The 17,365-nt window shown below is 43.2% G+C and overlaps 1 protein-coding gene across 1 annotated transcript in view; it reads right to left on the reverse strand.

The window, feature by feature from the left end:
- Nucleotides 1-17,365, reverse strand: part of LOC117271999 (tomoregulin-1) — a 123,889-nt gene that overhangs the window by 61,391 nt on the left and 45,133 nt on the right. The window contains exon 2 of the mRNA XM_033650637.2: nt 2,799-2,908. Coding sequence (XP_033506528.2) covers nt 2,799-2,908 — 110 coding nt within the window. The remainder of the gene's footprint in view (nt 1-2,798; nt 2,909-17,365) is intronic.

The raw sequence follows: 17,365 nt of genomic DNA on the forward strand, positions 1-17,365 counted from the left end.
TGCAGTCTTTGTGCTAAGCTAAGCTAAACACACCCAGGACTTATCTCTGTAGTGGGGACGATTGAAACCGATATCTTAAAGGGTTACATATTCATGATGTGATTTCCAAATCTGGATCATTCTTATCCAGAATAAATGTTTGGAACAACTAGGGCCGGTGACAAAGTCAGGTCAGGTACTACGTCACTTCAGAAACTTCGATATGATACGTATGATATGTGTAAATGTTCTCATGGTTTGCAAAACTTTCTTCTGGCGACTGGGCTGGTAAATATAATGTCTGGAGGAGGAAATAACCCTGATGATGTTACCAGGGAAATCTAGGATCCAGTGTTTTTACTGAAACTAGAGGCTAATGCGCCATACAGTATATTTCCTGCTGCTTTGATTGTGACCATTGTTTTTTAGTCCACCAGCTCTGTGGAGGTGTGACACCTCTCCTTTATGTCAAAGTGTGCTCCTAAGAATCCATCTGTGGCAGCGTCCAAACAGAAAGTCATTAACCATGTAATCTCCACCAATGAGGGAAAAGGTCAGCCGAAGCCCACAGGGTCCACAAAGGACTCGCTGTTCCTCCTGAAGCTGCTGTGAGCTCACAGTGATAATTAAAAGGTGATGAAGGTGAGTGAATCAACATTTTGATCGACTCGGAGCTTCTTTCATCTGGATTCTAAGCAGCTGGACAGTCGGAGTATTTTATTGAAGCTGTGACAGTGCTGCCTGTCCTCTGCTCGGCCCCTCATCTTGTCCTTCCTGTGATGATCTGAGATACTCTGCTGGTTGTTGTTTCTGTATTCAGCTGCCGTCTGGCTCCTCTGATCATGTTCAACAGCTCCGTCCTGTTTGTGTGGACACGAGTAACAAATGCAGGTTTTGCTTTGAGATCACAGAGCGTGACGGTTGGTTTCAAACTGTATCTGTGAGTCTTGTTATTGCAGAAAAGCAGCAGTTCTGTGGTGAATCGCTCCTCCTGACGCTGCCCTTCACGCTGTCGTGTTGTTCAAACAAATAGGCAACAAATACAACATGCTGCCTGGAGAGCAATTACACTTAGTTTTAATATCAGAGGAACACACAGCAGCACGGGCGTGTTTCCTGATGAAGGAACTTAATCTGTTTTTTTGTCTTGAGCCCATAAAAGCTTATTAAGGGCTGTCTCATACCTGCAGGTTGGTTCATGTGGATCAGAAGCAAGACAATGATCCATAGGTGCCTTTTAGTTCTGGTCTGTTTTTTCTGTTTGTCCATCCATCCATTTTCATCCGCTTATCCGGGGCTGGGTGGCGGGGGCAGCAGGCCAAGCAAAGCACCCCAGACGTCACTCTCCCCAGCAACACTTTCCAGCTCCTCCTGGAGGACCCCGAGGTGTTCCCAGGCCTGATGAGGTATATAATCCCTCCAGTGTGTTCTGGGTCTGCCCCGGGGCCTCCTACCAGTGGGACATGCCTGGAACACCTCCAGTGGGAGGCGCCCAGGAGGATCCTGATCAGATGCCTGAACCACTTCAACTGACCCCTTTCGACGCGAAGGAGCAGCGGCTCTACTCCGAGCTCCCTCCGGATGTCCGTTTTGTTTTTTGTTTTGTTTTTTACAAACTAGAAATACCGGCCCCTGGTCAGATGCCTACGTGCACAGGTCAAGTTTCTCTTACAGTTCACGTCCATGTAGGGCTGGGCGATATGGCAAAAAATATCATCACAACAATTTCAATCGCTTTTGATATTTATCACAATATATAATTTGCTAATGCTGCGAGTTTGAAAAGTATCCTGATCACGTCTGATACCTGAAGACACCAACTGATTTTCCAGCTTCCCGCGGCGCTTGCCGTAAAGCTGGGGTGGAGCAGTCTAAGAAAAGTATTTCCTGCCTGGGAGCTCGTATCTGCAGTCTCGCACTTTAATTAATTTCTTGAACCCGTCTTTCTCCACGGTGCTCATGGGCATCATGTCTTTGGCTAGAAAGTACGACACTGCGTCTGTTATGTCTCTGCTCCTTTTCCATCGCTTCTCAAATGGGGTTACACCGACAAAAGAGGACACTACTGATTGGTGTTTTGGTGCCGCCCCACAGCAGCAGAAGTGCTCAGCCGTTGAACACTTGTTGGTGGACTTACTGCAGTTTGGGCGGATTTCAATGCTCTCGGTGTAGTCGCTGGGACGCCACCTTTTCAGGTGATGGAAAAGGTTTGTTGTGTTTGCCGTCGTGGTTGGCACCAAACGACACAAACACTTAAAGGAATCATGGTGTTCATGTGTTTCTCTTAATGACAGCAGTCAATATAACAACTGAACAATTATTTGAACTCTACATTGAACTAAACATCAGAACATTTTCTTCTTCACCATCGTTTAAAAAAATGCAGATATTTATTTCTGCTTTTCAGGTGGTTGACGCGACATATTTTCCAACGCGCTCTCTGTCCGCTGGTGGGAGTGTGCTCATCTGTGTGTGTGCACGCACGTGTCTGTGTGTGTGTGTGCATCACAACACACATCTGTTATCAGATGATCCTGTATAATATGGGCAATACATCACTTGAACAAATCCCCAAAGACTCCAGCACCAAATGTGGATTAATCTGTCGCTGAAATTAGTCCCCAACAAACGCACTCTTTCCTCCTGTTAGTTTGATAAAAACTACACTAACCAGTTTCAGGACAATCTTTAAAAGATCTCCATCTTCAGTAGGAGCCAATGGGCTTGGAGCTAGCAGCCACAGATTTGTGGACAATAAGAAAATACAGAGAAGCACCAGATTTAAGGGGAAAGAAAAGATTCATATCATCGTTTCCTACCTGGAACTGGCAGACACATTTGAGCTGAGCGCCGTCGTCTCTGCAGACGCCTCCAAATCGGCAGGTGGAGTCATCACAAACCCTCAGGTCGCTCTTCTTCTCTGACAGATCTGCAACAGAGAGAGAGACGCACAGGGTTAAATACAGAGTTAAATGAAAGGCAGACGGTGAGCTGGTAGATCAATATCAGACCTGAAACACCTCCACAAGTATCACCAGTAAAATTCTGACATCCTGGCTCTGATCACGCATTCACTCGGAATAAAACACGGACAGGTTTATGAGTTTATGAACAATAAAGGCAGACAGAGAGCAGAGCTGCAGGGAGAATATACGGACACATTTCACAGCAAAGCACAGCGGAGGAGATGACTGTTTATCAGACGGAGCAATAAGGCTTCATGTCACAGCAGCAGACACCTGAACTACAGGTGAGTTTACACCGGGGAAATAACAGGCCGGCTCACTGAACACAAATCTGGGATGTGACAATCCTCAAAGGGAGGATCGCTGGGTTGGAGACATCGTTAATGAGCAAGGTACAAGTCAGCTTTTGTTTTTCAGTGTCGTACCTGCCAGACTCTGATCACTGTGACAGGATGAGTCCAGTTTACAACAAGTTGACTCTTATTTTTGCGGTTATGGATCGCGGCTGTAGGAGCATTTTCTTATCTGGAAACACATCTGAGGGCAAAATCCTGAAACCTGAACGACATTGACACACACACACACACACACACACACAGCTCTAGCAGCTTGTGAAAGGAGTCATGTCCTGTCTGATAATAACAGGCCTCCACAGCTCAGAAATGTGCAGCCGACTTAAATTATCCACATTTTCTTTGAGATAAAAGCCACAGATTCCTCTGTGTGTGTGTGTGTGTGTGTGCTGGTTGAAGTGTCACACACACAGCTGAGTGGGCTTTGAAGAGCAGTGTAATGGCCTGTAATTACTGTTTGCAGACCTCCCCTACTCCTAAAAATGGCCGCTGCTGGCCGCAGTAACAACCAGCCACAAAACCCCCTGAAGCTCGGTTGCTGACGGAGAGATGGAGAGATGAGAACGTCCAGCTCAGACTCAGTGAAACCAGGACAGAAGGAAGACTAACCTTCAGACACTCAAGGAAGAATAAAATAAAATAACAATTCTCAGGGCTGGAAGACATCGGAAGTAAGAGGAGAAACACCACAATGGAAAACATTCCAAGTCACTTTCCTTTCAGAGTTTTAAATTATTGATGCATTAAAGTGTTTGGAATGAGGTTATTCAAATTTGAGAGGGAAAACAAAGCTGTTTTTTTTACTCAAGGCTGATTTTCCCTCTTTGTTCTGTTCAAAATGTGGATTTTATTCTTAGAAAGTGTTTCAGCCCTTTAAAGTCTTTGTTATTTTTGTCTTGTTTTCACCACTGTTGGGGTTTAAAAGCATTTGTATGAATCTGAATTGAATATATATTGAACCTGTGCGCAGGGTTGGGCCGGTGTAACCATTTTCTAACCGGTTTGATATAAAGCCAAACACTGGACCGGACTGATGTACAGAATTTTACCACAATACATCGCACATGACACAGCAGCTGCTCCGCAATGTGATGTAATGACATCATGTCCCAACAGCAAACAAACCTCTGACTATCACATCCCATGACCTCAGAGCTTTCCTCCACACTGAATCCATTAAATATGCACTTCTGTTACGTCATGTGAACAAACCACGTAGCTAGCAGCCGTTCACTCGAGATCAGACTGGAGACGTGACCACTTAAAAGATGGGTGAGCACTTACTATCTTTTTATGTTTGTACTTTTAAACAGAAAACACATATTTTAAATTGTGATATTTAGCCAACAGCCACTTATTAGCGATGGTCATATACTAAAAGTTTTCAGCTCCCTGAAGATGTCGCTCCATCCAGCTGCCACCTTATTTAGGTTTTTGTTGGTGAAGATAATTCCTTATTTCAACTTGATGAATCAGCCGTGCGTCATCTATTGCAGCACTTTCAAAGCGAGAGGAATAAATACAAGCAAGATATCCAACAACAAATCAGCTCAGAGCAGTGCACCGCATTGCTTGCAGTCAGTTTGTTTAGAAACCTAATATTAATTTAATCACATTGGCATATTGCTTATTTCTAATGCAATACGAGTTGGATTTAGCGCTGTGACGCCGTGGGTACAGATTGCTGATATAGGCTACTTTTTTGTTTGCCAGAACATGTCATGATGAGAAATGCTGGTTCAGCTGGTTTCAATAAAACATAAACTGATATGCTGGTACACCACTACTAATTTTAAAACGTTAAAGTTTCAAACAGAGTCACTAATTCAGTATCTGACTAAATGTCTCTCCTTCTGTTCCTGAGATATGACACTGAGTAATGGAAAGAAAAGTGTTTTATGCAGAACATTATGATGTCACAGTGAAGTTGACCTTTGACCTTTTGGATGTCATCACTTTATTTTATCCCGTTAGACATTTGTGTGAACTTGTGTCATAATTTGTGTATAAATTCGTGAGTTACGGCCAAAACCATTTTTGTGAGGTCACAGTGACCTTGACCTTTGACCTTCAAACACCAAATTCTAATCAGGTCATTCATTTGAGGAAATTCCCTGAATGTCTTTTTGATACATTGCATTCATGACAACGCAACAGATGAAGTCACAGTGACTTTTCTTTCAGCTTTGACCACTAAATTCTAATCAGTTCATCCTTGACTCAAAGTGCACGTTTGTGCCAAATTTGAAGAGCTTCCCTCAAGATGTTTTTCAGATATGGCCAAGAACAAGTTTTTGAGGTCACACTGACCTTTGACCACCAAATTCGAATCAGTTCATCGTTGAGTACAAGTGGATGTTTGTGCCAAAGTTGAAGATTTATCTTAAGGTGTTCTTGAGATGCAGCAATCACAAGAATGGGACAGAAAACCTGAGAACATAATGCCTCTACAATTGTCACCAGACAATAATAGCCATCACCCAGCTAAGACACAGTCCAGGTGCAGTAAACATCTGCACATAAAGGGCGAGAAACCACCAACAAATAGCCAAGTATTCACACAACAGCTGAGTAATGTAGATGTCTAAAAAACTGACTTTTCAAACTGATTCAGCACAATTTTTAAATCCACCAGACGTGATCCAAACATGTTAAAGAAACCTGCTCGGCCCTGTGAGGGTGTACAGACTGAGCAACCCGCTGCGGCAGGCTGCAGGATGTTCATGGCTAATTAAGTCCAACCAGCAGCCACATCCATCAGCAGCTCGGAGCCTGCAGGCCCACAAATGCTGCTGATCAACTCTGAGTGTGTGTTCTGCTTCCTGTTTGCAGGTTTCAGAAAGCCCCAATATTTAATACCCAGACAATTTGGGATTACGCTGAACGACAACCAGAAGTCTTAAAACCTCCGCCTGGCAACAAACACAAATGCAAATTAAAGCATTTCTGCAGTGTTCGGGCCAGACGAAACATTTTCAGTCTCAAGTGTGTGTGTGTGTGTGTGTGTGTGTCCACGCTGTGTTATCTGGCTCTGTTGATATATTTCTGTGTGTGTGTTTGTAGTCGACCCCGGCCATGTTGTGTTCAGGTTCCTCACCCTCATACATTTTACAACAGACACAGGGATTTGAAATGCACATAATTCCTTCTATGGATCAGAGCAGAACTAAAGAAGCTGACGGAGCGTGGCAGCAGCCGCCGCTTGCAGGCACATCCACCTCCCAAATCCTCTGAGCCCGACCCGGTCGTCATGGCCACCCAGCCACCGCCGCCACCGCCCCTAGCTAGTTATCTAACCCCCCCCACCCCCCCCGCTCCACTGCAGCCCTGACTCCAGGAGACGGACGTCAATACCTCATCTTCTGTCTGCTGCTCTGAGCCCTTCGACTCCCCACATCCTTTAACCCCTTCACCGCTGCGCAGAGCTTCTGCTTCACAAGATGTTTATCTGCTGCTTTTATTCAGGGCGGCGCACAAATCAGCAGCGTTACAAGACATCAATTAATAATCGGAATTAGTGTCAGTGAGGAGACAAGCTCACAGAGACAGATTAACAATAACAAGACAATATCTGTTGTAGTTCAAAGACAGCCGTCAACACTCCAGTTTTAATACCACCAAACATACAGCATGTGTTGGAGCTTCAAACGCTGGTGACTGTGAGGATTCAACTTCACTTTATTTAGAGAGAACAACACCCAAAGAGTCTCTGCACACTTTACATGTTAAAATACAACAACCACTTAGGGACGCACCAATTTATCGGCCGCACATCAGTATCGGCCTTGTTGACTGCCATCGGCCAATCAGAACATAAGATGACAATCACTGATGCCAGTGGCTGATGTTTTTCTGTTGTGTCACATCAATTTTACACAGGCGAAAAAGCAGAGCTCCAGACTAATGGCTTCTTTTGACATTGATATTTGATTGAATTTAGGTTGTGATGTCTGGTGACCAACATTCACCCATTCAATGTCAAAGGCAATCGATGTAGAATACTGACAACGAATGATGTTGATATTTTCTTGATTTAAAGTGTTTTTAAGCAACTTAAATCCAGCGCCTTCCAAACATCTCATGCCAACATCATCTTGACGTAGAATAACGACATTCAGTCCTAAAGAACAAAATCAATCATCTGCAAAACATCATAATGTTACAGTCCACACAAGGTGAAATTCTGACTTCGTTAGACATTTAAGATATCGTAAACCCCTGTGTTTATTCCTACCAAAATTTCTGTCCAGTGTGGGAGTCCAACATCTTTCTGACATCATTTTCATGTCCGGCACCAGCAGGGGGGGACAACAGAGAACTTTTTCCCTATGAACAAGATCTTTCCATTTTTGTCCTACACCATCGGGACAAACGGATGCAGTAAACTCCCAATGGACACATCAGAGGACACACATTTATGTTTCCTCGAGAATGCCACATTGTGAACAACAAATCCTAACGTTAGCTGTTGGCAGCCAGTGGCCGAAACTAGCTGCTGACGGAGGTGGCATTATGATGCGTCCATGCTATATGCAGGAAAAGAAGAGTATCTGGCAAAGGTAAATTGCAAAATTCTCTATGACACTTCCCATGTACAAATACACACAAAGATAATTCCATACATACAGAATGATCAATGTTAGAATGATCAAAATAGAAATCTGTTGCATGTTGAATCTGCCGGGCAAACAACTGTAGGAAGGACCAGAGAACAAATATGGGTTAAAGCCTTAAATCACAACAGAGTCTCCAGAATTTGTTGTGAGGGTATATTCCAAAGACGTGGAGAAAAGAAAACTTTATTTTTTCGAAGGGAAACTGTTGTGCAGCTGTTGCAATGCAAAGTGGAAAAAAGGGGTTAAAAAAAGTGCAAAGTTAAGGTGCAAAAACCAAACCTGCACACCGCCAGGAGTGTTGACAGTTAACGAGATGTGGCACAAATATAAAATGGTCAACAGCTTGTATGTATTCCATGTTTAAAGGGCAACAGACTACTGGATCTTAACAAACAGAAAACTTGACAACTCGTCTTAGTGGCGTCATTCATTCACCTTATTCTCTGCTCCTCACAACAGATCATTTAAAAGAAAACCTTGAGCTTTGTTGTTTCTGCTTCAAAAAGAGACAACAGCTTTAATGTTTTACACACACACACACACACGCACACACACACACACACACACACACACACACACACACACACACACACTGATCTCCAGAGTGAGGTTTTCATTTCATAGAGAAGTGAAACCTTCTCAAGGACTGCTGTGGCGTATTGATTTGGTTTTCTAAAAGCGGAGAATTTATCCTCTGCAGAGACGTGAAACAGGAGAGGGAGGGAGGCGTGACATTCATGTAAAATACCGCCATCAGTGATGCATGATGGGACTTCAAATCCCCCATCAAGCTCACAGATACAAATGTTCCACTTCTCTGTGGAGGCCGACTGAAGTGAATGAATAACACCAATACGAGTGTGTGATTCTTTGTGGTTTCATGATTTCTTATGTTCACTTGAGCTTCAAAGCTGCACATCAGTATCTCCATGTTTCAGCTGAAGTACCATCTTCCAATCAAAGACACCAAGTTGGACTTAAAGGGACAGTCCACCCCAAAATCAAAACTACGTCTTTCTCCTCCTACCTGTTGTGTTACTGATCACTCTAGATAGTTTTGGTGTGAGTTGCTGAGTGTTGGAGATATCAGGTGTACAGATGTCTGCCTTCTCTCCAGTATAATGGAACTAGATGTCACTCAGCTTGTGGTGCTCAAAGTGCCAAAAAAAATACATTTGATAAACTGAACACTAATGTCGCCTTCCAGAAATCATGACCTGGTTTCTCAAGATAATCCACAGACCTTGTTGTGAGCAGTTTCATGTGGTAACTATTTTCTCTTTACCGAACCACACCCGTCAACCGTATCACTGCGCAGAAGGAAGTGTGCATCTCCTCGTGGATGAGAGACTTGTGCTCGTGACAGCCAAGCACAAACCTTCAGAGCTTTACAGCAGAAATAAACATGTTTACAGTGTAAGAAATAGTTTTGGTCTCTGTAGCTGTTTGCTGTTTATGATATCTGTGAGGGGGCTGAATTTTATTGAACTCACCTGTTTAAATGTTGTAAAGGCTTTAAGGGATAGTGCATCCAAAAAAGAAAATTCAGCCATTATCTACTCACCCATATGCCGAGGGAGGCTCAGGTGAAGTTTTAGAGTCCTCACATCACTTGCGGAGATCCAAGGGGAGAGGAGGTAGCAACACAACTCCACCTAATGGAGGCTGACGGCGCCCCAGATTCAAACGTCCAAAAACACATAACTGAAACCACAAAATATCTCCATACTGCTCGTCCGTAGTGATCCAAGTGTCCTGAAGCCCCGACATAAAAAGGAAAAACGTCATTTTAACTCTGTTTATAGCCTCATTGTAGCCTCAGGCTTCAGGACACTTGGATCACTACGGACGAGCAGTATGGAGATATTTTGTGGTTTCAATTATGTGTTTTTGGACGTTTGGGTTTTACACACATCACACCAATCAAATGAGCCCCTCTCCTCGCCCTTAAATGCGGGCTGATGATGCAAAGGTAGCCTGAGAGGAGGTCACCACAATTGTAAATCAATGCTGCGTTTCTCTCGCGCGCGCGCTCTCTCTTTCTCTCTCGCAGTCTCACTCTGTTTCTTTTCTTTTGACTTTTCTAAGATGACAGATGCTGAATATATACTCCCTATCTGATGCTGTGGCTGTTTGTGGTTGGCTGAGAGGGATGTGAACTCATTAGTTTGCAGCTGTGTTAATCAAATCAGGTTGGGTTTCCATTACGCGTGCCAAACGTGCCAAACGTGCCAAACGGTGCCAATCCCCTTTGATCTGACATCAGATGTGACGGGACAGTTGATATAGAGATACATTTATGTGCTGATTGCAGATAGTTGCATTGAATAGTGGTTTTGTGGGTATTTATTGCATCGTTAATGTGCCTGACATTCTGGAAACCTGCCTGTGAGGTTTTGGTGACGTGTGCGCACTGTCCGCCGGTCAGCCAAACTTCAGCTTACACCGGCTGTGCTCCCCCTGCGCTGACAGTAGACCTGGTTTCAGACGGTGAGCTTTTAGCGCACCTTCGGCGAAGCCTTTTGGCACGAAACTGTCACTGTGCCAAGCTGGATCTGTCGACACCTCCCCCTGCTGCACCGCCACACCCATCTCAGCGCACCTCGGTCTGCCAAACTACCAGCAACTCGGGTTGCGCTGCTCCAAACTAGTTCTGCGCGGGGTTCGCCACCCTGCGCCACCTGCGCTGCGCCGGGAAACTAGAGCCCTAAAACTTCACCTGAGCCTCCCTCAGCATATGGGTGAGTAGATAATGGCTGAATTTTCATTTTTGGGAGCACTATACCTTTAAAGTTATGTATAGTTGAGGGTGTAGTGATCTGCTGACAAGTTGCTCCTACAGCGACAACGTTGTTCAGGTATCATAACCATGGCATAACCACAGATTCACAGAGTATAGGTGCAGCTGGAGCTGTTGCTATTTCAGTTCATGAAAGTTAATTGTAACAGTTTGGTCATCAAAAGAAGTATTCGGATGCAATAAATGACCCTCTAATGAGTCGGTCGTTTTTCACCAGCAAAAATTAACATTAGCATTATCACAGATAACCACAGCTGTAAATGAACTGTCCTATCCAAGGTAGCATTGAGGTTATTTCCACACTCCTGCTCAAATATGGTCACTTCTGGCTCCAAATCCAAGATGGCAACTGCCAAAATGCCAACTAGGGTTTCAAAATGGGAATCCACAATAGGTACGTGGTAGCTACATCAATTATTTCATACAGCGCGACATAAAAAATGTAAGCTAGCTCAGTGGTATTGGATGAGCTAGCAGTAGATGCTCGCTCCCTTCTGTGTAGTGATAAGGTTGGAGGACATAGTTCGGTAGAAGGAAAACAGTTCCTACATCAAACTGCTGACAACAAGGTCTGTGGATGATCTTGAGTAACCGGGTCATGATTTCTGTAAAGTGACATTGCTGCTGAGTTTTTTAAACACATATTTTTGGTGCTATAAGCACCACATGCTGAGTGACATCTAGTTCCATTATACTGGAGAGAAGGCAGACAGCCTGATATCTCCAACACTCTGCAACTCACACCAGAACTATCTTGATTGATAAACAGCACCACAGGTAAGAGAAGGAATATGTGTCTTTGACTTTGAGGTGAACTGTCCCTTTAAACTAGGGTTTGGAGGGAAACAGAAGCTCGTCACAGCTGCTCTTTAACCTAATAAAATCCTCAATGAGAACATTTTCCTTTTGTCTCAGTGTAACGGCTGTTTCTTTGTTTCCTGCTGCGCTGCCTAATTACTTCATCTGAGTCTGACTCCACCTGCCAGCAGACAGGACTGTTCACACCTGCTGAACACTCTCAGACTGCAGGCGAAGAAATGAAACACACACACACACACACACACACAAACAGCACTGCCACACAGAAAGCAGCATTCCATCACTGTGTTTGCGGCTCAGATGGCGTCCTTCAGTCCTTTCATTCATTTCAATGAGACAAAACTGACACAACAAAGTGCAGCATCAGGTTTTTCAGTGAACAGTGATAAAGATGAATCCCTGTGTTCTTTAAGGAGATTTATCCTTATAGCGCAGTTATTAACTTTTACCTAAAGGTGCCCATAAACAGCGGGAAACACATCATGGTGCTTGTAAACATCTGAGTAACTATATTAGCATTTCTTATAGAGATGCACCAAGTTTGGACTTTTCCTGTTATTCGATATGCAGATATTTCCAACCCACTTTTGCTGAATGCCATTACCAATATTTGCACAGTTTTTTCCCACCAAATTGCCAAGAACATCAAGTCCCTCCTGTAGTGGAAATAAAATATTATCATGCGTACTCTTTTTATGATCCTCCTGGCTTCGTAGATGCCAACATAAAACTATGCATTTCAAATGCAGGCACTCGCTGGACAAAATAAGAAAACTACTTCAACTTAGGCTACATGTAAAACATGCCATATTTATGTTTATGTACCACTTTCAAACAAAACTCTAAAAACATCACCTGCTGTGACACAACCAGGGCAAATACGATTTATTTTACTGATTAGAGTTGCAACACTGACGCGTCATTGTATCGGCCTGTCAGCAGAAATATTCATAGGCCGATGCCTAAATTTATTATGAAGACTTTATCTGTCGATGCCAATGATGTGCCACTATCATCGTGCATCCCTAATTTCTTCTAGTGTCAAGTGTGTTAGATTTAGGGAGGTGTAGTGGCATCCAGCGGTGAGGATTGCAGAGTGCAACCAGCTGGAACTTTTCCCAGTTGGAATTCCTCCAGTGTTCATAGGTTTTTACCAGAAGCTGAATTATCCACAGAGGTTTTTATTTGCAGGCCATTATACACTAAAGAAAACATACTATCTTACTATATAATGACGAAAACTCTGTGTGTGTGTGTTCCACGTTTTTCTCCTCACTGACTTAGTCAATCCATGTGAAATTTGGCACAGTGGTAGAGGGTCATGGGAGGATGCCAATGAAGCAATATTACATCAATTGGCCAAAGGGGGGCGCTATAGCAACCGACTGAAATGTCAAACTTTGAATGGGCATATCTCATGCCCCGTATGTCGTAGAGACATGAAACTTTGCACAGAGATGCCTCTCCTCATGAGGAACACATTTGCCTCAAGAACCCATAACTTCCGCTTATATAGATTTTCCGCCATTTTGAATTTTTTGAAAAACACTTCAAATGGATCTCTTCCTAGGAAGTTTGAGCGATCTGCATGAAACTGGGTGAACATAATCTAGGGACCAATATCTAAAGTTCCCTCTTGGCAAAAGTTGGAAAACTTACTAAAACTGAGCTTCTATAAGGCAATGAATATTGCGGAGGGCGTGGCTCATCACATAAAGGTGTATAACATCTCAAGGGTTTCACCCATCACCACGCAACTTTGTAGGCATATGACCACACATAATCTGAGGGGACCCCTCCATTATTGACCCCATCAAACAAAATGGGGGCGCTAGAGAGCTCATTTCTTATCTAGGCCTAACCGCCATATGGATTTTTACTAAACTTGGTAGATATGTAGAACAGGACGCCTCAAGGTGACTGGAGAAATTTAACTCTAATTGGCAACTGGGTGGCGCTATAACAACAGAAAATGCTTCAAAATGGCTAAAATGCGACCGATCGCTGTGGCTCCCCCTGTGGACCAATGTTGGTGTTTTCTAATGTTTGGTATGACTAAGTCATGGTATGGTATGCTGTACATAATCACGGAAACTGTCAGTGTGTCATTCTGTCAGTCAGTCATTCTGTCTGTCCCACGTTTTTCTACTCACTGACGTGGTCAATCTATGTGAAACTGCACATAGGCATTGAGGACTGGCATAGGTGGGAGGTGACAAAGCCACCAATGGCTATGGACTAGTTATATTATATTCTATCTCTTCCAATACATTTGGACATCAAGATGTTAAAAATATGTAAAATAATCTCTTCATATTTTCTAACTGCAGAAGGAAAACTCACTCAGTCTCTGAAGAAATCATTTTTGTAAAGTGTTTTTTTGTAAGAGGTGACAGTGTTCACCTCATCTTGGAAAAAATTGCAGAAAATCATACTGGACCCCACTGTACTGCAGATGTAATTTTTTTTCTTTATGAAAAGCAGACTTTTGTATAAAAGAACTCTTTGTAGCAAAAGTAACATAAGCTGCGTCACTGTCAGTTATCAGCGTTGGTCTAAGGATATGAAATAATTCCAGTGTGCATCATGGATAAAAACAGAGAGATGTCAGACGTGTGCGGAAACGTGATGATGTCTGCGAGGTCTGTTCACACTAATAAAGACTAAACGCTGTGAGCTGCTCAGCTCCTATTGTCCGTTTGTTCCTGGATCTATTTTAAACCTCCTGACCGCAGCAGCTGGATGACTCCCTGTGTGAAGAGCTTTTCTCTGTTCTCATCTGCTGTTTGAATAAAACATGAAACCCTGACTGCCTCTTCCTCCTCTTCTTCTTCCTTCTCCTTAACCTCTTTGCTACAGGCAATGTTGGAACGCTGACATCCTTTAGTTATATTTTGTGTTTTACGTATTCAATTAAGGTTTCAGTTTTTTATCCATCACCTTTAGTAAGGGCACTCGACAAAGACCTTTGATGGAGAGGAAACTACAGTTCAGTGAAAACAAATCTGCCCACTCTGAAAAAGAGCAACCCCACAGGGCGTTCGTACGTTAATTGTTGGGTGGTGAACATTAGCGGCTGTCCAAACTATGATGGCTGCACAGAATGATATGAAAGCAAGGTCACAGTGATTTTGACCACCAAAACCTAATCAGTTGATCTTTGAGTCCAAGTGAATGTTTGTGCCAAATTTGAAGAAATCCCCACAAGGTGTTTTTGACATATCACTTTCACAAGAATGGCAGACAAGATCACAGTGACCTTGACCTTTTACCACCACAATCTAATCAGTTCATTCTCGAGTCCAAGCGGACATTTGCACCAAATCTAAGGAAATTCAGTCAAGGCCCTCGAGATATCGTATTCACAAGAATGAGATGGAGGCACGGTCACAGTGACATTTGACCACCAAAATCTAATCAGTTCATCAATGAGTTTGTGCCAGATTTGAATAAATAAATAAATAAATCCTCAAGGCCTTCTTGAGATATTGTGTTCACAAGAATGGGACAACCCAAAAATATAATGTTTACGGTGCAAATCTCAGCACACCTGAGTGCGTGACAGGTGCATCGGAGGAAAGCTGGTATTTTTATTATTCATCATGTTTCAGTCTGTTTGATTTTCATCAGTTAAAAACTGAAAAATTATATTTTTTTCATTTTATTGAAGAAATCTGGCTTTGATCATTATTGAGAGTTAATTCTGCCCTTACTTTCCTCCCTTATAGGATTCTGATTAAGTCACAAACGAGCCTCATGCGACGAGCCTTTTTAACTGAATCAGTGTTTTTTCCTGTCACGATCTTTAGTGCTGTTCAAGAATCATTTAATGTATAAAAACAGACAAACAGCAGCAGTAAGAATAACCTTCAACCGTCACAGTGACTCTGAGCAGCTGCTGCACAAGGACCTGCTGTCTAATTACTGCCCTGCCTTCCTCCTCCTCCTCCTCCTCCTCCTCCTCCTCCTCCATAACTGGCACTAATTTGTCCAGTTTTGTGTATGTTTTTCTTCGATGGCAGAGCGAGTGTCTGACTGCGAACCGCCCGGAGGCCCCGGCAGACACTCGGCAGACACTCGGCTCGTTTGGCTTCATCAGCTGTTGCAGCAGACTAATCTTCACCTGGGAAGCAGAGAGTGCAGCGTGAAGATAACAGCTTTGATGTTTTATTCATGTTGAGCAGATCAGAGGGACAGAAAGACTCCTTCCAGGTTCATTCTGCAGTCTGACGCAGAGGCAGAGCAGGAAGTAATTGACCTCCAGGGAAGTCTCTCGAAAGACGAGTCGGGTCACGCGGGCCTGCTGGCACTTTGGTTTGTTACTAACAAGACAATTAAGCCTCATATCTGCTGCAACAGAGCTTAAAAATGTGGTGTTCGTGTTGTCACAGGGTTCTCACGCTTCCTGGAAAACCTTGACTTCATAAAAATATAGCTTTCTGGTTGTGGAGAAGTCCTGGAAAATGCTACAAAAAAGTCCATCAGAATTTATAATGTATGAAAATTGTATTTATTCATTAATTTTTCTTTTTAATTATTAACTCACGCATAGATCATCCTGTAAAAGATGTTCAGCATATTACCTTTGACAAGTTGTCAGAGATAACTAATGCCCCCATAAACATAGTAAATGATCTGGGTACGCTCCACATTTTTTTACACTTCCTGTCTATTATCTTTAATCAGTTGAATTTCCTGCTGTTTACATGAACTAATGATATCTGTAATGACTGACCAAGGCGCCAAGTGTCACTGAGCTTTCTGGGTTCACTGTCAGAGTCAGTAAAACTGATAAATCAATAACAAAGCCAATTTCTTTCTGCTGAGCCAACATGAAAACCATTTTTGGTCCAGACTGTTTGTCCAGCCGGAGTCAGCGCAGACTGAACAGACCGAGCGTCACATCTTGCCCCTCTCAGGGTGTCCTGTAGTATCTGGCACGTAGTCCTGTGGGTCCTGTGGGCAGAGTCCTGCACTGGTACCAACGGGTACCCGCAGAAACAGCTGATTTGCGGGTGGTTTTTAAAAAAAAAATTTCCCGGGTTCGGATCTGGGTGGAAAAAATAAGATGCGTGTCGGATCGCAGGTTTTAGATAAACACATCAAAATTAATATAAAATAATAATAAATAAAATAAAATAAAAACATAAGTTAGTTCGGTAAACTACAGATAACTATCTTGGTCATTATTTACTCTCTGAGGATCGCTTCCGCTATTTCGCAACGGTCATTGGTTCAGCTGTTTACACGTGTTTCACCATCTAATAACACAACTTGTGATTGGACGACAGAATCAACATGGCTGCCACCGTCTAACAAGCGCCACTTCCAAAACAGTAAATAACAGCTATCACTTTATAATGTTTCTGAAGTGTTTCCCTGATGGATTACTTCTCTCCTCGATGGATTCTAAAAACACGTGGCGGCTCGTAACTGCTGAACGTCGCTCTGGACAGAAAGTAAGTCTATTATTACGCATGTAAAGTTCCTTTACATAGATTAAAAGTTTAAAAGCATTAAACGTAACAAACGAGTGCTTTTACATTCGTATGGGAGAAGAACACAGAGGGTTGATGATGGAGCTGAAGTCAGGTTTTTATTGTGAGAGCTGCTTCATTCAGGTCATTGTTTACTCACTGGCACCTTAACTGTGGCGATATGCTGTTCAATATTCAGCCAATATGACCCAACATGATTACTTTAAATCCGGGTTACGGGTCGGGCTGCGGGTCGTGTTTCAACGGGTCGGACCGGGTTGTGGTACTAATTGGCCTGATGCGCGGGTTTGCGGTTCGGGTGCGGTTTTGTACGTCGCCGGGTCGGGTCGGGGCG

This window comes from Epinephelus lanceolatus, chromosome 12, assembly GCF_041903045.1.
Source record: "Epinephelus lanceolatus isolate andai-2023 chromosome 12, ASM4190304v1, whole genome shotgun sequence".
NCBI lineage: Eukaryota > Metazoa > Chordata > Actinopteri > Perciformes > Serranidae > Epinephelus > Epinephelus lanceolatus.